Source organism: Ambystoma mexicanum, chromosome 2q (genome assembly GCF_040938575.1).
Source record: "Ambystoma mexicanum isolate Mex_15411 chromosome 2q, UKY_AmexF1_1, whole genome shotgun sequence".
Lineage (NCBI taxonomy): Eukaryota > Metazoa > Chordata > Amphibia > Caudata > Ambystomatidae > Ambystoma > Ambystoma mexicanum.
Genome location: NC_090924.1, coordinates 79,333,157 through 79,358,050, shown reverse-complemented (window position 1 = coordinate 79,358,050; position 24,894 = coordinate 79,333,157). Strand labels below are relative to the sequence as shown.

At 48.1% G+C, this 24,894-nt stretch overlaps 1 protein-coding gene across 2 annotated transcripts in view; it reads right to left on the bottom strand.

The window, feature by feature from the left end:
* Nucleotides 1–24,894, bottom strand: part of XPO6 (exportin 6) — a 1,073,945-nt gene that overhangs the window by 603,115 nt on the left and 445,936 nt on the right. For both annotated transcript variants that reach the window (XM_069646882.1, XM_069646883.1), the window contains exon 9: nt 24,241–24,350. In XM_069646882.1, coding sequence (XP_069502983.1) covers nt 24,241–24,350 — 110 coding nt within the window. The remainder of the gene's footprint in view (nt 1–24,240; nt 24,351–24,894) is intronic.

Genomic DNA, 24,894 nt, shown 5'->3' with positions numbered 1-24,894 from the left:
TTCAGACCTTCGAACACTTCAGAAGATTTTTGGTTTCATTTGGGGGAACAAACGTGGCAGAATATCCAGAAGGGTTCTGCTAAAGCCAGCAAGTGTCAGAGGGTTGGGGGTCCCGTATGTGTTCCACTATAACCTCGCAGCGCAGCTCCCGCGTGCTTTTACCTGGGGCGGGCCCAACCTGACTCCGAAGTGGAAATTAATCGAACAGGCCCAGTCGCAAGATAAACTTTCCCGTTGCCTTACGTAGACGGGAAGCACCTGGGGCATGAATGGGGCTTCTCTTTGCTCTCAACGACAAAAAGCATGTTGTATTACATGGGGAGGGCCCCTCTGCAGATGGGGAATCTCTAGGGGATTGGGGCCGCTCACACCCATGTGGAATAATCCAGGCTTCCAGCCGGGTTGTGGAAGGGGTGGCTTTGGCAAGTCGGTGGAGGGTGGCTTGGTGAGCCTACAGCAGTTCTCTAAAGACAACAGGCCAATGGATACAGGAGTCAGTGCTTCAGATACACACAACTGAGGCACTGGGCTTCTCACCTACACACTAGGAAGGGGGGGTGGGAGGCCCCTCTCCGCCCTTGAGCTGACACTAAAGAAGGGAGTCACGAGGGGGCGTATGTCGAGCCATACAAGCTTTCGGACACAGGGGATCCGGTCACACGGTTGCCATACATGGCTATATGGGAAGGGGATCTGGCCCCGCCCAGCAAGGATGATGAATGGTTGAAAATATGGGGAAAAATGCTCGGGTCCTCCAGGTGCGTCACAGATAGGGAATGTTCCTATATGTTGTGCTACAGATGGTATCTCACCCCGGAGAGGCTGCACCACATGAACAGTGACTACCTGGGTAAATGCTGGTAGGGTTGGGAGGCAGGGGGCTCCCTCTTCCACATGATGTGATCATGTCTCAGGGTGGGCCTTTACTGGAAGGAGGTGCTGGCTAGAATAAAAGGGATCACATGGTTGACCCTCTCCATGGACCCGCAGGTGGTGCTACTGAGAGGTAGAGTGTTCCCCCTCACTGGTCCAATGGCCACCTTGGTTGGGTACCTCCTTCTGGCGGCCAAGCTGGTCATCGCCCGTACCTGGAAGTTATTTGAGGGTCTGGTGGTTAAAATGTGGTGGGTAGGGGTCTGGGACATTCTGGTGGCAGACAAAATGACGGCACTGTGTGAAGGGCGTTACGCCAGGTAAGTCTCGTTTTGTGGTCCCTCTTTACTGAGAGTTACCCTGCAATGGCAGTCATGCCCCCGTTGCTGCAACACTTTTGTGCTCTGTGATCTCACCTTGCACCTGGAAGAGTGGAGGGTGTGGCTGGAGTTTGGGGGCAGGAGGCAACCGGTCTCAAGTGCATTAAACATCTGTCTGTACCTTTCGTCCCCCAGGATATAGTCCTGAAAGTGGTCACATTGCACTGCAACTGTCGATTTTCTTGTTTCTGTACTCACAATATTTTAATTTAAATAGAAATGAAATATCTCCCTAACACTAACACCGACTACATTGAAAGCACAAAGGCAAAAGCCCCTTTTCGCTTCTCAACGAGGTTAGATAAAGACAAATGTGTTTTAAATGGGGCGTTTGGAAAGCAGGAATCAGGGTGAGACAAAGCCAGCAGTCAGGCAGCTCTGACCACGCACCTGCACCCGTAGATCCAGCCTATGTTACGAGCATCTTAATTGGCTGGGGTGCTAGTAGTGCTTAATGCCACATTCTCCGATTTTTGCCTGAATGTTTCAACATCAAATGTCCATACAATCTACGCTAGGGAGATGTTTGCACAATCCTTTTGTTCGAGCTTGTAACAATCGAACCTAATGGTAGAACAGTGCGTCACCCAACAGATAAGACCATACTCTCCAATGGTGAGCGTTGCAAAGTGGTCAGTTCGAACATTTAATACAGTAATACAAAAAATGTACTCCATGAAACATACCACAAAGCAGAGCCTAATGTGGATATAAAAAACACTAAGTGGCCAGTTAAGGCATTACTCACTCTTTACCCTAAAATGAAAGCCATATACCTTGTGGCTGACACTATACCTAAGAACCTTGAGAGGAAGGGATCGACTCCCCTGGGCAACAAGCCATTCAGTAAAAGGATTAGGATCCAGTAAGCCATGCAAACTGTACAGATGTCCTACTAACGTCCAAGTAAATATTACACACAAAACATATGAACACAGCACTGTGGTAAAACACAGGAGGTAGTAAAACCGAGGTACACAATGTTCAACAAAACAATGAGAGCTATCAAAGTCCAGGAAATGTTTTAGCTAGACAGCCATAGTCCCAGCAGTGCAAATTACAATCCAAGGATGGATCAAAAGTAACAGTGTCAGGCTGTTTTGCACCTATGCAGCATAGATCTCTTCTTCAGTTCTTTGTGTATGTAGTCCTGACAGGATATCAGCCATCGATAAGCAAGTCAGAGAATCGGCTCAACATACCCAGGAAAATGGGAACCTGGTGCCGACGCCTCGACTCCCCCCTCCACGAAGGAGCTTTCCCTAATTTAACAGGATGCAAGGACAGCGTAAGCACTGGCAGGGGAAACCACAAGCAGATGTAGACAGACCCAGTTCAGTGGACTCCGCAGGCGGATCACGGGATGAAGCAATGTAGGTCGAAATATGGGGACAGGACAAGGAAAAGGCCCAACACAAGTAAGGAATGAATAAGGGCCAAGGAATATCAGCCAGTGGGCCGGGACCAGCCCAAAAATGGAAAAAAGGAAGATAGGCTGAGACGGAATCTGAAGGGAGAATAGAGTAACAAAAGAGGATGATAGGTGGGCAACCGAGAAGGTCAGGAGCAAGGCCAAAATACAGACAAGAATGCATTAAGATGTGCTTGTCTTCCTTGTCGGCTTTTTCAAATGTTTCCTGGGGCATGGGAGAGAGGCTGGCTGCAGCAACCACAGACAATGTCCAAACTGGGCACTTGCGGAAGCCGGGTCTCTGCGTAAGCGGGGGACAAAAACATGGCAGCACCCATGAGGTGCTAGTGCCAGTGTCCTGCGGCCCGGTAAATCCATCCTTCGGCTTGCCCAGCACCCAGATGATACAGGCACAGAGATGGGCGTGGCAGGTAAGGAGTGGGGAGTGGATGCAAAAGTGCAGGAGTCCTGGCTTGTGGTACATGCCTGCTAGGGATGCATGTATAGGGGGCGTGAGGGTGCGTCGGAGAGGGTTATGTGTACCGTAGTGTGTGACACAGTGACTGTATATAGACGGGGACAGGAGTGTAAAACCGATTGAAAATCCCTAATCAATCTGATGTAGTCACTACAAATCCAGCCAGGGCTTGGTGGAAACTTCCAGGGACCCTAGAAAAATGTCAACACTCAAGTAAGGACACCACAGTGTCGCTTGCAGGAGTTTCAATGCTGTAAAAAGTGCCCCACAGGAAATAACAGACCATCGTATTTAGGCAGAGCTGCAGGTTTAAAAAAAAAATAGAGTTAAGTCCCAGTTACTCCCCACATGGACAAAGAATTCAGCTAACCCTGGTGGGTAACCAGTGGAGACCCTAAATAAGAGATCCAGTGCGGAGTTGGGGTCCGAGCAACCTCAGAAGAGAAGCATCGCAGGATTCAGCCCCCAATGGTTAAGTGTGGGTGCCTAGGGCCTGAAGAAATATACTACCATGTAACCACTGAGACCACCAAGGGAGGCAGCGTTTGCCTCCAGAAAGTGAGTACCTAGATTAAACAACCCAATAAGTATGAATGGTCTTTTGCAGAGAATGATTAAGGATGCAGTCACACATTGAACCATGAGCCAATGATGACCCATAAGACCCTAAAGAAAAACAATTGTCCTTCACAGAGATGGGACCCCCCCCCCACCACCCCATCCAGAAGCGGAAACCATGTCAGAGATGGCTGCAGGAGTGCTATGGAACCTGTACATGGCTGACCCCTGCAGCTCAGCAGACAAACGCAGATAGCACACTACCAAAAAAGGCCCCTGCAGCAGGACAACACTTGTGAAGACTCAGGATTGCCCAGAGAAGCAGATCTGGTGGGGTGTTCATATGACAACACTCTTCAATGTGGTAGAAACTCCCAGCAACAAGGCCGTATACTGCAGTAAAACAAACCAACAATCCAAGGAGGGAAGACCTGACCAAGCAGAATAGGACCAGCAGCAGGACGAGGAAGGATTGGAAAGGAGCACAGAACCTGAAATTGCAACAGGAGCACAGGCAAGAGACCCCAGTCCCACTAGCATTGTCAGGCTGGGTCTGAAAATCTCCTATAATACTTGTTTCCACCAAAATCCTCAATCCGGTAAGTAGACCTGCTCACTGTCCAAACCGGCAGCAGAACTGAGTGTACAAGGGTTTCCCTTTTGCAGCCTTTGGCTCTCAAGATGGTTTGGACTATAACTGCCAAGATCCCTCACCATAGACAATGCTGGCTAAATCTCATGGGAACCCTAGTCCAAAATATCTGCAGAGCTAAAGGTTGCAGACCCCTGCAGGCCCTATACGTACCTTCAGTTACAGTGGCTGGCTTTTGCCAGCCTACCAATCCCAATAGAGGATTTAAAACAAATGTTTTGGTGGCCAGCCCATCAGGTTGGCCTGAAAAAATACCAAAAACCGGGTGCGCTGTTGAACATCCTTGAAAATGGCTGCCTAGCTTTCTTGCTCCGTGCCATGCGAGTAAACAAGGCGTTCTCTTCTCTTCTTCAGCCCTTAAAACACAGCATTTGAACACTCGTACTGTGCTGCACCATGGGCTAATTTCTCGAATCGAGGAGTGCCGTTTGTGCCCCACGGGGGCCCGCTGCTTGCTGGTGCTGCGGTGGAGCCTCGGCCCCAGCCGCACATGCGCCGTCCACTGCAGAAACAGATCGACACGCCTATATCACTGGTGTCTCATGGTGCTCGGATAAGTGCAGTGTACCATTCAAATACACCTTGCGGTGCCCCGGCCCTCGAAGTGGGTGTCTCCTTCACCGCAGCAGCCTCCCTCAAGATCACTGCTGCTGCTGCGCTGTGGGTCTCGTGGAGATAGAAGATGCTGCGCTTGCTTACCCAGAGCAGGGGAGTCCTGCGGGCGTTTGGGCTCCCACACTGTCCCGGCCGTACACGGGCACAACACCATCCTGCCTTGAGCCATCACACATGGCCCACATCGACACACTCGCCGGAGGACACTGGGAGGTTCCTGCTCCCACAGACTGTATCCCTGAGGAGCCCTGCCAGCCCCTGTCTGGACCAAGACACAGAGCTGCGGATCCTGCTATCACTGCGATCTCAACCCTGTCTGCATTGGAAATCCGTGTCCCCTGCTCCCCTTCATTGGCGGGCCTGCCCTGAGACACTATTACAGCCCGGACCTCCCCACGACACCAGCGGTCTGCCCTGCATCTCATCCGAAACAAGGGAGACCCAGGCGAAGCACCAACCTGCTCACCCCCTCCTGCATATGTAAAGGCTGGGACTACATCCGCGCTTCACTGAAAGGGGCTGGTGGAGGGAAGAAAGCCAGCGCAATGGACAAGTTCACTAAGGCAACGCTCAGAGAAGACTCGAGCCAACCTCGACAATCGTCATCGAACCCTACTGCAGCGACTTCACCAACCACGCTGCCACCCCCCCCACCCCCAACCTTTGCCAATGGAGGCCATGGCAAAGGTATTCGCTGCATTGCAGGAAAAACTAGGCGACATCACTGCCAGTGTTGCCTCGATATGCTCTCAGTTGGCGCAGGAGGGGGCACGGATAACTGAGGTAGAGGATAGAATTAGCACCAATGAGGACAACATCTGCACACTACAGGACATGGTGGCCACTCTCTCCAGAGACATACAACAAGTTAAAGGCAAGTGCGATGACCTTGAATCGTGCTCCCGAAGAAACAATGTCAATGTCAGGATACTGGTGGTCCCAGAGAAAGCTCCGACCAGTAAAATGGAGGTTGCTGTCAAGAACTTGTTTAGGGACGTGCTGGATCAGCCCACTGTCTCACCGTTCTTTGGGGTGGAGCAAGCACACTGCGCCCTGTCACCCAAGCCGCAGCCAGGAGACTTTCACAGGCCCATTATTGCCAAAATCCTGAGCTATCGGGACAGAGACGCACTTCTTCGCCTAGCCCGGGAAAAGAAGGAATTAAGACTCAGATCCCAAATTATCGGCATATTCCTGGATTTCTCCATCCCGGGGCAGCTTGAAAGGCATCAATTTGGTGGTGTCAAAAAGATGCTATGGGAGCGAAAAATACTCAATATCAATGTTATTTCCAGCTTGCCTTACACTGCAATTCCGAGGCAAGCTTTACTTCTTCATGTTACCCGGCGAGGCAGTGAAGTTCATTGAAGCACAGATTCCGCAGCCCGGTCTCCTGGTGGAGCACCCAGAAGAAGACTAACCAGACCACTGACTACTCTGATATAATTTCAATACCTATTCCACATGTAATGTTATGTGCGGTTGGCAACACACCTTGAGTTCGCCACCTGAATCCTAGCCGTGAATAGGACGCAAGGTCCTCTTCGTTGATTGTTACAGCATGGCAACAGCGCTCCCACTAGCATTTGCTAATTTGACATATGCTGTTCTCAATTCCCTTGCCCTGTTGGCAATTAGGGATAGTTGGGGGAAAGGAAGGGAGAGGAATTCACACTGCTGGGTTGGGTGAGGCAGTGAGGGACACACAAAAAGGGGTCGCAACTCGACCCAGTGGGCATTCACTATGTCTGTTGCGTAAGTTACAACCAGTGCGCTCATTGTGCCTAGCCACCAAAACAATGGGTGGAAACTACTAAAATCACTGGCGACACTGCTCAGAAGCAAAGAGGACCTCTACACCCTAGACACTGCTACCACATGCAAGGTCAGGGACATCCATGATGTACGGAAAGGGCAATGGCACGACAGGTGAAGATACTAAGCTGGAACGTCCGAGGTCTGGGGAACTTCAACAAGTGCCGCAAAATAATTTCCTACACACATAGGCGCAAAGCCAATGTACTATTCCTACAAGAAACTCACGCCAAAGACAACACAGTCACAACATAGCTCCCTCATGGGGAGGGGCGGTGGGTAACAGATTCTTCACATCATTCTCTGCTCAATCCAGGGGTGTCATGGTGTTGATCCACACATCGTTGAAATTCGTAGTGAAACGTACTCATGTAGACCGAGATCGTAGATTCCTTATAATACATGGTGTCCTGGAAGAACTAGAACTCATACTTATAAACACTTACTGTCCCAATACAGATTCACCTGAATTCTTTACACAGCTTATCGGCACTCTGGCCACATACCTCGGCCTACCCCTTATATATGGGGGGGGGGGGGACACATGAATCTTATCCTGGACCTTACACTAGACAGGACTAACAAGGCCCCTTGCCCCCAATCACAGGCATCATGGCTACTACTCTTATCTATCATGCAGGTACTTGAACTTAAGGTTGCCTGGTGCACCACACACCCAACAGCGAGGGAATATACTGTCTATTCATCGGTTCACGGTATGTCGTTCCGCATTGACCTTTTCCTCATCTCTAGTTCATTGCTGGGGAAAGTGTCTGACGTGTTCATCGGACCCTGAACCCTCTCCGACCATTCCCCGATGTCACTCATTCTGAAATTCAAAGGACGCCTGTCAGGTTGCGCCTGGAGGTCTAAATGCACGGTACTGTTGGATGTGGTATTCAAAACGGATATCAAAAGCGATACTGACACGTTCTTCGAGATCAATACATCAGAAGACACTTCATATAGCACTAGATGGCAGGCAGTCAAGGTATACATTTGCTACGGTTCTGGTTAATGCCTGCACATCTACACCCTTCCAACTTGAAAGGGGGACCGACAAGGTTGCCCTTTCTCACCTATTCTGTTTGCCCTGGCCATCGAGCCCATGGCGGAATCCATCAGAATATGCCATGGGCACAGTGGAATCCGGCTACACGACTCCCCTGAGATAGTCTCCCTCTACGTGGATGACGTGATATATATCCGAGATCCCATATCCAACATGACCCCAATCCTCGAAGATAACACACACATTGGGCGACTCTCGGGTTTCACAATCAATTTCTCGAAGTCCGAAATGTTCCCCCTCACTGATGCCACTGCTGACTGCCGTGGTACCTCCTTGTTGAGGTGATATCCTGGCCACATCAAATACTTAAGGGTGGTAGTGTCACGCTCCCATTCATCCATGCTACTAGACAACTACACCTGACTCAATACGTATACGGAATCCGAAATAAATAAGTGGAAAGCCCTCCCGATCTCACCTGCCGTTATACTCTTGCTGATCAAGGTGATACTACTCCCCAAGCTGCTATATACTTTCACTAACGTCCCTTTATGGCCGGGAAAACTTTATTTTGCCAAAATGCATGGCCTTCTCTTGCAGTTTTTATGGCACTACGGGGCAGTCTGCAAGAAATGGATCAGGATGACATACTCCTATGACATTGGAGGATTCACCGCCCCTAATCTAGAATTGTACTGGATATCGGCTCAGGCATGTTCTGCCATGTTCTGGTACCCCATGAGATCCCCCCGCCCCTCCAACCCCACATGTAAAACTGGAGACACTGGTTGTACCCGACTCAGATCTAAAGACACTGATACTTGATCAGCGATATACAGACGACTGCCTTTATGACCCGGTTGCCTCCACACTGCGCACATGGCGCCTACTGTTCGCTCACACCGGCTCAGAGAAACCCTACTATTGCTGGCTGCCCCTCTGGAAATTTCCCAAAATAAAACCCACATGGGACAAGGGGACCGAGTCGAGATGGGAACATTTGGGCTACATGGCAATGGCGGATCTCTTCCCAGAGGGCCAATTTATTACACCTGCCACCTGGAAACCAGTTCACGGGAACTCAGGGATGCAACACCTCCAATATTATAGGTTGCGGGCTGCCATATCTGCCAGGTGGCCCTCCTACCTGATAGAACCCCCAGAAACCGGTTCACTGGCCTACATTGCCAATTCGTGCGATTGTAGACACACTCTCTCTCTTCACTATATAAAATACGAATGAACATAACCCCCACCCCACCCCCTCGTGCCAGTCACAGTTGGTCCTGAGAACTAGGCTCCGAAATCACAGACAACCAGTGGACCCGCATGTGTATCCACTCCCAGAAAGGCTCATTGAACTTTCGCTTCAAATGTATGCAGTTCAAGTTTCTGAATCGGTTATACTACACCCCGGCCAGACTTTCAAAGATGGCTCATACGCAACCCCAGGCCTGCCCAACATGTCAACACTATCTCGCAGACCATCTGCACATGTTCTGGGCATGCCCTCGAATACAGGAATATTGGGATAGTATCCTGAACACAATCTCCCATCCCCCAAGCCCCCCAGTACACTAGTTGGCATCTGGCCTACTATCACTAGCAAAACACAGCAAGCGTTTGTGTCCGTAGAATGCACGATTGTGAAAAAAGCTATTCTACTGAAATCGAAAGACAAGAGCCTCTTTGCGTAAAAGAATGGCTGACTGCATGGACATGGGCTCAGGAATGCAAATACCTATACGTTTCCTCTCCCCCCCACCACTCTAGACCTTGAGATGCCTGGGCGGCCTTCCACTCTTACCTTTGTGATCCTGATGTGCCAAAACTGAAATGTGATATGTTTTACAACTGTAACTCAGAAATGCTTCCATGTCCCTTGTGCTGAATAGTTTGCATTGTCTACGGAACCAAATGTGCTGAATTTAATAATACAAAATGTATCCCTACTTCCCTGTACCTGCTCGCCAGTAAAAGGTTTTTTTTTTTTTAAAACATGGGCCCACCCTCACAGGTAGTGTAGAAGCCCTCCATAGTCATGAACTGGTCTAGACCAGTCAACACCACTATAGAGCATGCCATTTTGGACTCACAAAAACCCCACATGTGCTCAGCATCCATTTTAGGACCATTTCGATTTCCTAGAGCAAAGGAAGCCCCTAAAACAAAATGTCCAACAGTAGGACTAAAGATAAATATTAGTACCCCAATGGCTACCATAAAGATACATTGTGCTACTAATGCAGAATTTCAGCTGGCAACCCTGATGAAGGGTCTTATAACCACTCATGGCCACAAAGGTGGTGCTTAAAAAGTACCCTTAGGCCTGGGAACCTTATGGGCTGCCCACTCCCAAGGAGTGAAAAAAGCAACTAGTGGCAGATGTTTTGAAAACCCCAAAACTAAAGGGGAGAAAATGCGGAAAAAATTGGGGTCTCAAAATAAGCAGAAACCCTTCATATAGAAATGTGCACCAACACTCTAAAATAGGATTACATATCTACCACTGAGAAAAACAGCAATGAGAATGCAAGGTGCTCAGTTTTATTGAATAATTTCGATTCTGTCTTTTAGGATTTGCTACAGCTTTACGTTTAGCCTCAGTAGCACCGTGAATATAGGGTCCAGCAAATCAAATGCAGCTAAAGTCACTTCAGCCTGTCATGAAGGAGGACATCTTTATTTCACTTACCCATCACATGTGATCACACAAGAAACTGCATCATCACCCTTGCACAAACCGGCATTGGCTAAACTATGCCTTCTGCTTGTTGAGCAAGACTGCACTTTTTGCTGAACTTCTATAGCTTTTTCTTTCTATCGCGAATGAGTGAAGCCCCCCCCCCCAATTCATTCTTCTGGGCTCTGACTTTGGGAACTCAATTCTTTCTGTTTTACTTTATTCTATGGAGTCTGTTTTTCTCCACATCTTTAAGGCATTTGTGTTTAACTTTACCAGCACACAGCACCGTATGTTCATTGTTGCTGGCCACCTTTTGGGTTCTCCTTTTAACACTCCCCTATCCTTTGTCTGCCAGAGTGCCTGAATGGAACCAGCTCCCACTGGGGAGAAGGGGGCCGGGGGAAGGTGGGGGGGGGGTGCTGTCCTGATTGGCCAGCCACTCACCCCTTTCTGTAAACTGCTGAGATAGTTTGACAAGGAGTGAGTGGGAAATCCAAATATGAAGTGTGGTTCCTGAGGTAGAAATAAAGTCTACCATTGGATCGGAAGCTGAAGACGACCAGAGAAGACTGCAGACCCTTCCAGTAAATGAAGCAACCGCTGCTGTCCTAAAGACATTTTCATATCAACAGAGGAGCTCCGAAGAGGACGACTCCTTCCCTTTGGCTGATGGGACCTACCAGCCCCAAGACAAACTACAAATCAAGCCATCTCCTGAGGTGCTGTGACACTTCCAAGGCTGCAAACCGCAAATACCAGGAGACCTCCGACCCATTTGCAGTGCAGCGTCTTGGTGTGGAAGAATCTGCCCAGAACTTTGATGAGCTCCAGTTGGACCTTCAGAGGCACAAGCCCACTCATCCAAGTCCCCTCACCAAAGTGCAGGACTGAAGAACAGAAGAAGATCGACCGGACGATAACCGTCCTTTGTCAAAGCTGATAAAAAGGCACCAAAACCAAAGATCGGCATTAGACCAAAGAAATCCAAGCTGTGGGTCCTTTATTGTGACTGCTGCTGTGACATTCCATTCAGAGTCCTTCCTTTCATCACCAGACCGAGGAATCAGGAGACCGGGTCAGTTGCTGTTGTACAGGAGAGAATCCAGCTGCATTTACTTCTTCTAACCTAAGGTACTGAAGCTAGAATTGACCTTAAGCCAAAGGTGTTAGAGTGTCCACCCATACCTCTGGCCAAATCTTGACAGCTTGCGTTCTATTGGGGAGTCCTTTGTAGGTTTCCTATAACTTGTGTTATCTTGCTAGGTATTTTTATTCTAGTGACTAAATTATCCCCTACTGCTACATATTACTTTTTGTTCTACTCCTACACTGACTTTTGGCAAGTTAGTGATTGGACTGACAAATCATTAGAAGCCTTGAAAAGTGTTACTAAAACGTATAATATTGCCCTGGTGTAAATAACCATACTCTTCCTTCCTACAGACTTGGTCTAATGTGGCTTTACTACATGAATGCAATTACGGTTTATCTGTAATCTATGCAAGTGAGCGGTAGCACCGATAATGGGCTAGAACTGTCAGTGTCATTCTCTAACAATTGTAACTTGGAGCAACTGCAATTGAATCAGTCATCTTTTAAAAGTATTGTAAATAATCCTATGTGCATAGGTCAATCTAAGAGTATTTACTTGCCTGCTGTGTGAATATGTAAAATAAATCTATATTTTAATATAACTTCAGCGTTTAAGAGTTTCTTTGGACTATTGCATTTACTGGGTTCTGTGGCTCACATCCTCCATCCCAAGATAAACCTGGCTGTTATGCCATTCTACCAAATCCTTTGAGTAGTAAAGACAGAGTTGGGGACCTGTATACCAAGGGATCGTTTTATAGTCTTAACTCAAGTGGACTTAGGAAAACTCCCCCAAACAAACAGCAAACTATTGTGAGAAATCTGAGGGCGCTCTCACATTTAACCCACTTAAGCCCCCCCCCCAGGTGACAAAGAAGGGCAAGACCCAGATTCTGACCCTGGGAGTGAGTCTGCGAATGGGTACAATGGGATGGAGGGTCCTTGAAGAACAGTGGTTGGATGCCTGAGGGTGAGACATGATAGTCCCCCTTTCCTAGTTCCGATCTATCCGATACCCCCCCTCTCTGCTGTCATAGGATATTTCCATACAGGTACTACACTACCACAGGACTTTCCCCTCAAACACTAACCTTGAGAAGGGGGAAAAACATCAGTAATACCATCTTTCTGTCATAAGGACACCCCCTAGAACTGAGACACAATATCCCCCTTTCTCTGACAGTACCCCATTTAACCCCTCCTCAGTCTTCAGAGGCTATATTAAGACATGTCATTTTCATCCCCCCCCAAATATCACTCCAGTACAGTTATGAAGACGAGGGAGTCAGGAAGAAAGCAGACCTCCTATATGAAACACCACTATGGTACTGGGACGAAGAAGATGCGAACACCAGCATACCCTCATACTCAATAGGCAAGTCCCGGTAATAAGGCAAGGCACAGGAAATCAGGCAGCCTCATGTGCAGCCTGGTAACCACATATGAAGATATAAAAAGGGCATACTCTTTCAGAGTGGAAAGCGAGTTGGGAAGAGCGCTGAGGAGCCGTGGCTGCCCCGGACCAGATGGGAGATGTCAGAATGCTGAGCCATTGAGAGTCTGGATAAAGAAACACTCTGAACCGGCGTGCCTAAAGTACTGTATCTCCAGCAGGTTAAAAGGGTCCATGGAAGGGAGCCAGGAGGCGTGCCGATTCCCTTTGAAATTTGCTGTGGTGTATGCTCGTTCTCCTGAGCCAGTACAGGAGCCCATGAGTGTGAGGGGCAGGTGGTGAGACCCGGACCTCAGACGGTAAAGACACAGATACTAAACCTGGGAAAAGCACAACCAGTGAGTTGATCGCAGTGGAGACCCGTTGTGTGCTTGGAAAGTGAATGAGATCCAACGTAGCAGGCCGGATGTACAAGATGGGAGGCACGCCGGGCAAAACAGACAGTGAAGAGATAATTACACATTGTCGAAAGACACTGTATGAAGGAAAGAAGCTCCTGCAAGCAGGGGAACTGGGCGAATGTTGGACGTGTGAGCAAAATAGCGATCCTCAAGAAAGGGAGCTGCAAACGGAAAATGAAGTGGGAGCAAAGTCCCCCAGCCCTATGGAAAAGAGACGAATCAAGGAAAAAAGAATGTATGAAAAGCATTGGGGTGGCAACCAGGCCAGAGAGTGATTCAGGTTGGCCGCAGAGACCCCACCCCTCCGTTACTCCCGCCACACCGCTAACCAGGAAAAGAAGTTATCCTTAAAGTTTAAGGCATTTGGTTGCGCGACCTGTAATGGGTGGACTGTGCGGTCTGACTACTGTGCCTCAACCAGGAGGCCCGCTGACAGGTAAACGGAATATGGTTGAAAATGGGGAAGGGAACCTTGAAAACTAATGGACCAGTTTTGCAGAACTGAAGTTTTTTGTCTTATGAGTTGAACATTTGTGTTAAAGAAGCCACAGTGAAATTAAAATGGGTCCAAGTCTGGGTGAACGAAGCCCGAAAGACCCCTTATGAAAAGGTGAACTAGAAGGCTTTTGGGTTCAAGGACGGGAACCCAGAGAAGCCCAACGTACAAGAAGAAAAGGTACTGTGAACATTTTGCCCAGTGAAAATCGAGAAACCTTCAGTACTTTATGATCCAGAGTACCTTAAACTTGAAGAAGCCAGATACAGAAGAGCTCAATTATCACATCAACTTTGTTTTGAACACTTATTGAGTTGGCCAAACCCCATACACCCTGTTTTATTATAAAACTGAGGACAAGTATAGGCTTTGACACAGACAGTATATTTCTTTGGACTGACAAACATGGACTTTCCCTTAGTTTTGCTTTCCGATAGGGGACATTCCCACCTCAGAGTTAGGGCAAGTTAGGCGTTCTACCATCCTGACCATTGAGAATAAAGGTTTTCAAACTGTTTCACTTGTCTGTGCCATCTCTTGATATCATGCCTGTCTCACACTATCAAAATGATAATGTGCCAACTTACACTAGCCACTTCAAAGTGCCATTAACAATGCCTGATATTACAAATACACTGGCCAAAGAGGGTTAGACATTTGAGGGCATTTAGAATGGAAATCTCCACACTAAACATTTAACCCTCTATATTGTTTTCTCAGTGTCGTTTTGTGTTTTTTCTACATGGACTCCAAAGAGACCAATAAATTATATTGTAAAGGACAGATTCTCTCTTTTTCTAGCCTCCATTTTTGCGGTGTTTAGACTCCTAACCCAACTGTTTGGAAGAAGGTAAAGCCTTCTGCTTTAATTCACTTGTCTTTTTGCTGATTCTTATGAGGAAACATATTAGTCCATAGACTATCAGTACCAAGAGACCCATGTCTCTCAATGAATTTCTTGTATTCTAACAATTGCATGCATCACCCTAAAGCAGAGGTCTTCAAACTGTGGGGCGCACACCCCCGGGGGAGCACGGCTGCATCCCGGGGGTGGGGAGGAGGCGCCAGAGGCCAGCATGAAATGTAACAAAAAAACATTTTTACTTTACATTTTTTTTATATTGGAGGAAATGGGAAGGGGCAGCTCACATGGTCAGACTGGACCATAAAACGGTCTTAGGCACCAATGAAAAGAAGGCCAGCAGTTGCAAATGGATATTCAGTCCTTTAGTCACAGACTGTTTGAATAGTACCCACGGGGTTGTTTTTTGTTCAAATGTAAACAAATGGTGATATTTAAAGAATATTTATTCAGCAACAATGGTCAAAACTACTAGCTGCATAGTGAAGTAACTCCTCAAACTGGCCAACATTGGCCAAAAAAGTGGCCCATTTTGACTGGCCTACACTAGCATTTTGCAATTTTGGTACGGTCATCGCCCTATTGCTCTATAGGCCAGTCCAAGCCTACTGGCTCATCCATAATGGGTCAGGCGGCGTCCACCCACTGGCCACCTCACCCATTATGGAAGAGCCAAGGAGCCAGCCCAGTGAAACACTGAGCACTCCCTAAACTGCTTTTTCCAACTGAGGGAGTGCTCCTGGGCTGGCTGAACTGTCAAAGGGAAACACTGTTGGCCTTTGACAGTTCATTTCCCCAGCCGCACATGATCATTGAGCCATGCAACGCTGGGGGTGTTTTGCTTCGCCAGCCTTGCATAGCTCATTGGAAATGCTGGCTGGGGCACTGCATGTATGTACGTACGTACGTACGTACGTACGTACGTACGTACGTACGTACGTACGTACGAGGGGGTGCTCCTGTGCCTCCTCGCACATACGGGCAGAGCAACCTGGAGCAGGGCATTTTAGCAACCACACGCAGGCCCATGCAGAAGGTACATTTATGGCGATTTATTTTTTATTTAAATGTGTGTGCATGTGTGTATGCTTGTGTTATGGGACTGTGGTGGGAGCAGGATGGGCGGCAGCACTGGGATAGTGGTGGGAGTAGGGTGGGGAGAGCCCAGGGTCTGTACTGGGAGTAGGGTGCAGTGACCGCACGAAAAAGTTCATAGCAATTTCTACATACTGTCCATCTGGTACTTTTGTGGGGGCCCGGCCTCCCCAAAAGTTGCTCAGGGGGGCCCCAGGCCAAAAAAGTTTGAAGACCACTGCCCTAAAGTGAAGTGCGGTTAGGATACTTTGTATCCTCATCATTTTTTCAGTACTGGTTACTTTTAGGACGAGATCGTGCCAGCAGATATTTTTCTACCTTTCTTAAGCCTTTTTACTCTTACACTTTTGGATATACTGCAAAGGGCTACTAAAGGTGGCCAGCACCCTAAAATGGCTGTACCACAAGATTTTTGCTTGCCCTTTGGAAATGTTATTCTTTGGCCTTCTTCCTGCCTTCTCAGGTCTCAAAAGGCCATATATGGAATGCCCCGTCTGGTTCCAGTACACATCCAGTTGCCTGAATGTCTGTTGCTAGGCAGATGTTGTGGCAAGACGATCCATTATTGGCTAGCCACTGCTAGTTGGAATGGTGAAGATCCATAGAATTGGGTTAGCATCCAGTCCAGATCCTGGATAAAAGGAGGACTCCTGCAGTCATTCTTCAGATAACCGATGGAGCCACTGCTGCAGCTGACCAACAGTAACTCACTCCAGTGGAAGTTGCAGTGAAGCCCTGCTTGTCTGAATGATCTAAAGAATACCCTCATCAGTGCTTCGACCACTGGACTAGTCTCGACCTCTGCTCAAGGATCCTTGCCTTCTAAGCCTTCGGAAGTCCAGCTCTCTCCTGGACTACCTCGCAGCAGCAGTCGCTGTTCCAAGTGCATTCTTGGAATGTGGAGGATCTTCAGCTTTTACAAGAAGATGCATGGTCTTGCTTAATCAGTCTTCTTGCATCAAGGGACGCTGTGCAGGGCCTGCTCCTTTGTTCATCTTGACCATGCTGAATTCCGCTGCAATTAGGTCTTCTTCACATCCCTGGTGTCCCAAGGTCACCTAAATCACAGAAGTCTTCTCATTGTCTTTGTTTGCGTGTTCAGCTGAAAGGGATCTGCAACAGATTCCTAAGCCCCTCGACCAACCAAAACTAAAAACTGCATCTGAATGGGACATCTGAACCCGGGACACCTGTGCCTTCCTCGATCGAAGCAAGCACATAAACTGATTCCTGAACCTTAGCAGTGGTCTAGGGAGAAATCAGTCTTGGGTGGGGTTGGGGAGGGTCAAGTTAACTTTCCTGGTCCCCTCCCATCCCCCCCCAGTTCTTCATAGGGTTACATGGGCATAAAGTAATGTCCATAAACAACTCTTTCCCGACATTGGTCGTGGAGATCTGGTCATGGGCATATCCTAGTGACTGGAAATGAGTTAGCTTACTTACTTTTTTGACTTTTTGAATCATAACCACTAGCATCATCCAATTCTCTTGATAAACCGACCTGGTAAGTATAACTTTGGAACTGATGACTTTCGACACAAGGCCCCAGCCAATCTTAGGGTTGGGCTCATTAAGTATTAGGATAGCTATTCTGTGGTTATTCCAAGGGTCTTTTCTGAATTTCATGCACATGAGTACTTACATCCGTTTCACAGGTTATTGAATCATATGCTTTGTTTCTTCTCCTAAGGGTCTGTTTTATAGTAAGTGTGCGACAATATTTGACTAGTAGTTTTACTTGCTTAGTATGTATTTTAAAGGCCTAATAAATCATTGTGTATTCTTGTACTTCACTGTCTAAATTGAATTATTGGTGATGTTCTGTGTGGACTCATTGTAGCCCAAGACCACTCTCAAAGTCCTACTGAGAGTAACCCTTCTGCTCTGCTACTTTACCTTGACTGGGTTTGGCTAGAATCTCAGTTGTCTCCTTGTTTATCATAATAGGTTGGCATCCTAAAATCCTCCCCCATGGCCGATTATATAAATCCATCCTAACAGATATCAAGTGTTTGCTTGGGGGGCGTGGCTTGGCAGCCATGGAATAGGCTGGGAACCCTGTGAGCTCTGTGATCCGACTACTTGATCCGACCAAGAAACGCATGTTTTTTTGATCAGCGGTGGCCCAAAAAGTATGTACAGGCGTGGGAAGGCACAGAGCAGAGCATGAGCAGGCTGGCTGCACGTTTATAGCGGAGGAACAGTCGGATTGATACTTTGTACTGAGAGGCCGGCCGCGAAAGGGACATCAAAATGGCCGCAGCCGAGAACAAAGATTCCGAGGGGCGCACCCCCGAGATGGAGGAGCTGTCTCCATTCGACAACATCAGAGGCGGATCGCTAGCGGTACGAAATAATTATCACATTGCCCAGTCCGGGCGGCCGCAGTGAGAGAGGGTCCCCGACCTGCACAGCCGAGGACCTTGACGAACGGAGGAGGCATACCGATCGAGAGGGCCTGTGTGCACTATTAAGGCGGTGAGCGGCTCCCCAACGGCTGGGTATAGCAGTGACAATACTCCCAGTGAAGCAAGTAAGAGAGACGCTGGTGGAGTGCCCTGGGATCGGAGCGCGGATGATCGAGGGATCCAGCAGATACCATTGGCCCTTTGGGGATAGCAAGAACCCACCCTTGCTGGGACTGAAGACCACGGGTGAAGGAGCTGACCCACGACTCAGACACAGCGCTATGTCTAATAAAACCCCCAAGACTGAAGGGTAAGCAACCCACATTAGACGAATACACCAAGACGCCGCCCGGCCCGGAGGGAGCCAGGAGCAAAGACAGAGCCCAAGTTGGGAGCAGTGCCACCATGGGCACGAACCAGGAGGTCCTTGAGGCGATCGCCGATCTGAAGGTGGCTTGGGAGAACAAGCTTGAACTGGCGGTGACAGAACTAAAAACAGCGCTGGAGCTCCAGGTTGGGGCAGTGCAAGAGGACGTGAATCTACTACGGCAAGAAGTTAGGTCTCTGACGGAGCGCACAGAGAACCTCGAGAAGGAGATGGGCCCGAACACGGCGGACTGTGCTTCCCACCGGTCGGAGCTTCACGCCCTGGTACAGCGAGTGGGTAATTTAGAGAGCACAGCGGAGGAGGCGGAAGGACGAGCCCGGAGGAATAATATCCGTATTGTTGGACTGCCAGAAGGAACAGAAGGCCATAACCCCACAGAGTTCGTTGAAACAATGTTGTTACAGGGAATCACTGGAGGAGTGCTGTCTCAGGGGTTTGCGGTGGAAAGGGCGCATAGGGCCCTAACGAGGAGACCACCGCCAGGAGGCCCACCTAGGCCGGTGATCGCCAAGATACTTAATTACAGGGATCGAGAAAGGATCCTGGAACACTTCCGCAAAGGTGGGACAATACAAAGAGGGTCAGCAAACATAACGGCTTACCCGGATTATACCGATGGTGCAGCGGAGCAGAATGAACTTTGGGGCAGTCAAGAGAAGATTGCGAGAAGCGGGTCATAAGTACATGTTGCTTTACCCGGCTAAACTAAAAGTTTTTCACACGCACAGAACTTTGTTTTTTGAAACTCCGGAAGAAGGTATGGGATGGCTCGACATGCAGGGTTGCCCCCAGGAGTCGGACGTTCGGACGGGAGAAGGAGGTGACGCGGATAAGTAATGAGCGAGAGGGGCACTGGGGGGTGTCAGAACTTAAGACTATGGGACTTGAATATAGTCACTGAAGCAGCTTGCTAAATGGTGTGATCAGGCTGGGGGAAACACATGATCCGCGAATATTGCGATCATGACTTTGTCAAGGAGCCTTGCAGGACCAACCTTTACATCCCCCATTTAGAGTTTAGTTAGGTCGCTGATAGTGCGGTGACACCCTGCTGGGGTCTTGCCTGGGGTACCAGGGTAGGCCCAAACGCGGGGGAGCCCGAGATCCAGGGATGGAGCTGGGCAACTGTTGGGGTTGGGGTAGAGTGTGGAGGGGGGAGGGAAGGGGTTGTGTGCTGTGGTTTGTTATAGTTGGGGAAGAGTTGTAGGGTGAGCCTACACCTCAGGGAACACGAGACGCACCATGGGCGGCCTTAAGATAGTCAGTTGGAACGTCAGGGGGCTCAATAGTTATCTGAAACGGAACAAGGTAATGATGTACCTGCGCAGACAGAAAGTGGATATAGCCCTGTTACAAGAAACTCATTTAACGCAAGATAAACTGGAAGTGATACGGAAAAAGTGGAGAGGGACAGTGGTAGGGGCAACATACTCTGCCTATGCAAGAGGGGTAATCACATGGGTGGCCCCACATGTTCCGTTTCAGTTGCTGAGCTCGCTGGTAGAGGAGGATGGTAGGATGGTGATCATGAAAGGGATGATGGAAAATAGAGAGATCTGCATCGTAAATACTTATGCCCCAAATCCAAAATACATCTGCGTATTTTAGGACCCTGCATAGTAAACTCAGTGGCAGCGTGGGGGGAGCTATATTGGTGGGGGGGGATTTCAATTGTGTGTTGAACCCCAACATAGATAGATCAGACAATAAAATAGTTAGACCCACCCCGGCTGCAAAGGCACTGCATGCACTACTGGCGGATTTTGGGCTGACAGATGCATGGAGAACACGTCATCCGCAGGATAGACAATATTCACACTATGCAGCCCCACAGGGCCTATATACAAGACTGGACTATGTATTTGTCACGCAGGAGTTACTGACCGAAATACCGCAGGCGGAATACAAAGCTAGAGTCCTCTCAGACCACTCGCCACTGCTGCTAGTGTGGCAATACCGATCCCTAAGGGGGAGGATACCCACATGGCGATTGCGTGCAGAAGCACTTAAAGATAGCGTATTCAGGGAGGATATGCGAGAGGAAATAAGTTATTTCGAGATAAATACTGGCAGTGTTAAGACAGCGGGCACACTCTGGGAAGCCTTTAAGTAGTAGTGAGAGGAATTGCCATAGCCAAGTCTAAAGGACTGCAGAATGGGATTCTGACTGAATTGCAGGACTCTGAAAAGGAACTGGAGAGGGTATTGGAACGGGGCAGAAACACTAAGGCAGATACAGAAATGGCACTGGGCCTGCAGCAGAAATGTGCAGGATATTGTGAGAGATTATGTAATCTTAATTATAAAAAGTACATAGAAAGACAAAATGCTGGAGGCGACAAACCAGGAAGACTACTTGCGTGGCTCTACAAAAACAAGACTCCTAGGCCCCCAATCAGAACAATAGTGAAAGACAATGGCAACATAGTGGATACGCAAGAGGAGGTTAATCAAGAATTATTATAGACGCTTGTACGGGGACGAGACGGGGAGCAACAGGGGGGACATAGGAGACATACTGGAAGATATTGGGATACCCCAAATTAGTTTAGAGGAGAGGGAGGAGCTAGATGCCCCGATCACCCTAGAGGAGCTAGAAGAAGTGGTGAGGCAGCTGCCCACGTGTAAAACCCCGGGAACCGACTGACTCCCAAGCGAATTTTATAAGGCATGTAAAGCAGAGATTCTCCCCCCACTGCTGGAAATGCTTAATGAAGCATATGAAGTTGAGAGACTACCGGAATCACTGCGCGAAGCGGTTATCATACCACTCCCCAAGCCCAATAGGCCTGGTAGTGACTGCGGATCCTATAGGCCCCTATCGATGTTGAACCAAGATAGTAAGATTTGAACAGCGGTTCTAGCAAACAGAGTAAAGAAGGTCATAAATAAACTAATTCACCCTGATCAAACAGGATATGTCCCAAATAGGAATATCTCGAATAATTTGAGGCGACTCCATCGAGTGGTCAAACATACTGAAGGAGATACTAGCGAAATGGCGATAGTATCACTGAATGCAATCAAGGCATTTGACTCGGTCAAGAGGCCCTGGCTGAAGGCGGCCCTAGCTAACTACGGTATGGGGCCAGGATATCTTCACTGGGTAGAACTCCTATACAGTGTGGCATTAGCGAGAGTGAAGACAGGAACTGTGATCTCCGAAAGGTGGCAACTTGGTAGAGGAACCAGACAGGGATGCCCCTGATCCCCCATGTTGTATATTCTGGCTTTGGAGCCTCTGGCGATTTATTTAAGGCAGCAATATGACGCAATAGGCATTGTCATCGGGGAAACATCACATTTCATTTCACTATACGTAGACGATATTGTATTTGTGCTACCCAGAGGAGAATCTGCAGTATGTGTTAGACGTGGTGGAGAGGTTTGCTGAACTTTCAGGTACAGCTGTGAACCCCAGTAAATCCTGTGTGTTCCCGCTGGGCAGATATAGGGGGATCTTGGCGGAGAATTTGCCGGTACTTCAGATACCGTGGGAAGCCCCAACCTTTAGATATCTTGGCATAGACATATACCATACAGTAGAAGCCGAACATAGGCATAATACAGAAAGAACGGTTCAGAAACTGGAAAACAGCATGAAGTTCTGGCCGAAACTCCCCTTGGCAATGATGGGGCGAGGGGCGATGCTCAAGATGGTGGCTTTTCCCAGACCTTTGCATTGCTTCGCGAACATCCCATACTCCATACCCCGGCAATTCTTTATTAGATTGGACAGCATATGCAGGGAATTCCTATGGTACGGGATGACGAACAGGGTAGCCCTGTGGAAACTCCAAAATCCACATGAGAAAGGGGGCATTAAATTACCAAACTGGGAAGTATATTATGTAGTGAGCCAATTGCGACATGTAGCTAAATGGCTCTCTGCGGAGCCTACCTTAGAGCATAGGCTGCATCAAGGAGATTGCACCCCATATTTTTTGAGAGAAATGATATGGTTACCCAAGCGGGAGCTGAGAGGTCGTCCAGGGATGTTGGGTCTTGGGTGGGGGATGTGGCAGAGGGCGTGCCGGTTGATGGACAAGCCGGCCCTGTGCTCTTCACAAATCCCATTGGTCACAATGATGGGAACAGAAAAGCAACTAAGGTTAATGATTAGGAAGTATTAGGAACCGGTAGGAATAGCAACGTTGGGGGATGTGTGGCAGGAAGGGAAAATATTGGAATTTGAGGAGATGGTGGAACAAACGGGGTTGAGTGCTGGGCAATACATTACGTATCATGGGATGGAGCAACGAATTAAAGATACCTGGTCCGAGGTTGAACTAGCAGAGGAACCGGACACCACACTAGATACGATATATGATATAGCGGAAGGGGGGCATGAAACGTCTAGAGTATATGAGATGATGATGACTCAAGTGGGCAAGGAAGTGGTGCAACTTAGACTGGACTGGGAGGAAGAAGTAGGGGACCTGATGAGTGACGGGATGTGGGAAAGGGCTCAGAGGTATCATAAAAAAGTATCGGGAAATGCTAGGCTGCAACAAACAGTTGTATATAACTCACAGAGCATACCTGACGCCACCAATGACAGCCAAATTTAAGAACGCCGGAAGCCAAGTGTGTCCCAAATGTAATGAGGAAAACGCAGGAATGGTACATATGTTCTGGGCATGCCCACTGATAGCGAAATATTGGAGAGACATAGCACAGAAAATGGAAGACAAGGGAATCTGCATGAAGGTGGATACTGTGTGGGCTTGTTTGTTGGGGAAAAGGGGTTCCCCAGACCGTGGAAGCTTAAACATTTGAGTAAATTGAAAGATCTGGCATAGAGAAGAATTGCGATGGGATGGAAAGCGTGTCACAAGCCCAAAGTGGAGACGTGGTGGAGGGACTTGCAGAAGTGGGCGGAGGCAGAAACAGTGGCATGGCAGGAAGCGTGTAAAGGGGACATAGAGGGTGAAGCTGGTGCCCTAGCGGGTTGGAGACAACTAATAGCAGAACTATTTGGGCCTTCGTATGATGGACCAAGTGATGATGACTGAATAAGCGTGGCGGAAGAGGACTCCCCACCACAAGAGGTGGGGACTAACAATGGGAGAAAGTAGGCTCGGGAGGGGGGTGGGACGGGAAATACAGTGGGCGAAAATGTAACAATGTATGTGTATTTATGAGCAAGTTATGTATCCACTGTAAGTTGAGTTTGGTTTGTTATTTGTGGTTTGAATAAAAATAATAAAATTGTTTTTTAAAAAAATAAAAACAATTTAAAAAAGTGTTTGCTTGGATTGCCTATGAAAATGGTGCTGAGGTGTGCATTTAAATTGTGGCAAGTTGAAAGGTGCGGTACCCTTTCCTTGACAGGCCCAAAGTTGGATTTTACGAGCATGATCGGATTTGACCTTTTGTATTGCATTCTTTTCCTTTCCATGAAGCCACCTTACCGAGAATGAACAGCAGCTATCGAAAATACATAGAATGGGCACATATTTTCTATATTTTCACAGAATTATTGTTCACCCTATAGCATTGAACACTCGCAAAAACACCACAAGTGGTAGAAAGGCACCCAAGAAGGAGGGTGATGAGTCTTACCTTTTGAGCACAGATTCTTTGTCAGCAAGTCGACTCTTAATTTTATTGGTGAGGTAGTCCAGAAACTGAGCCCATATATCAAGACAGGAAAAGTAACCTTCATGTGTGGACTGCAAAAGACACAGGAGAAAAAAGGGCAAGCATGAATGACTAGAAATGTAGCCCTGAAAAGGACAACGCTAGCTCAAAAGAGCTTTTATCAACTCAATTCCCATTTTATTCTCGTCCTATGCAGAGAACAGAATAAGTGTGTCATACTAAGAAGGGTCCTGTAATACTATCAATCGCTCTCTCCAGCTCAGCTCAAATTACCAAAAGACAAAGTGGAAAGGTTTCCAAACCCTGTGCTCAACAGCTGACCAACTGCTTCTATTTGGATACATAACTCTTGCAACATGGGATGCATCCTGTGATAACCAAGGCTGTTTTTGAACAACATTCAGTTACAAACAAGGTGGCATACATATTGTCATTTTGTTTACATTTTAGCTGAAGGAGCAAGAGAGCTGCTAAGGGGGTTGGGAAATTTGTCATGGTTGCAGGCAAAAGATGCAGTTGGGAATGCAATCAATTTTGAAGTGCAAGGCCCCACGCAGGTCTTGGTACTAGAGTAAACTGAAGGCCCCGATCATTGGCTCCATCCTTAGCACCACA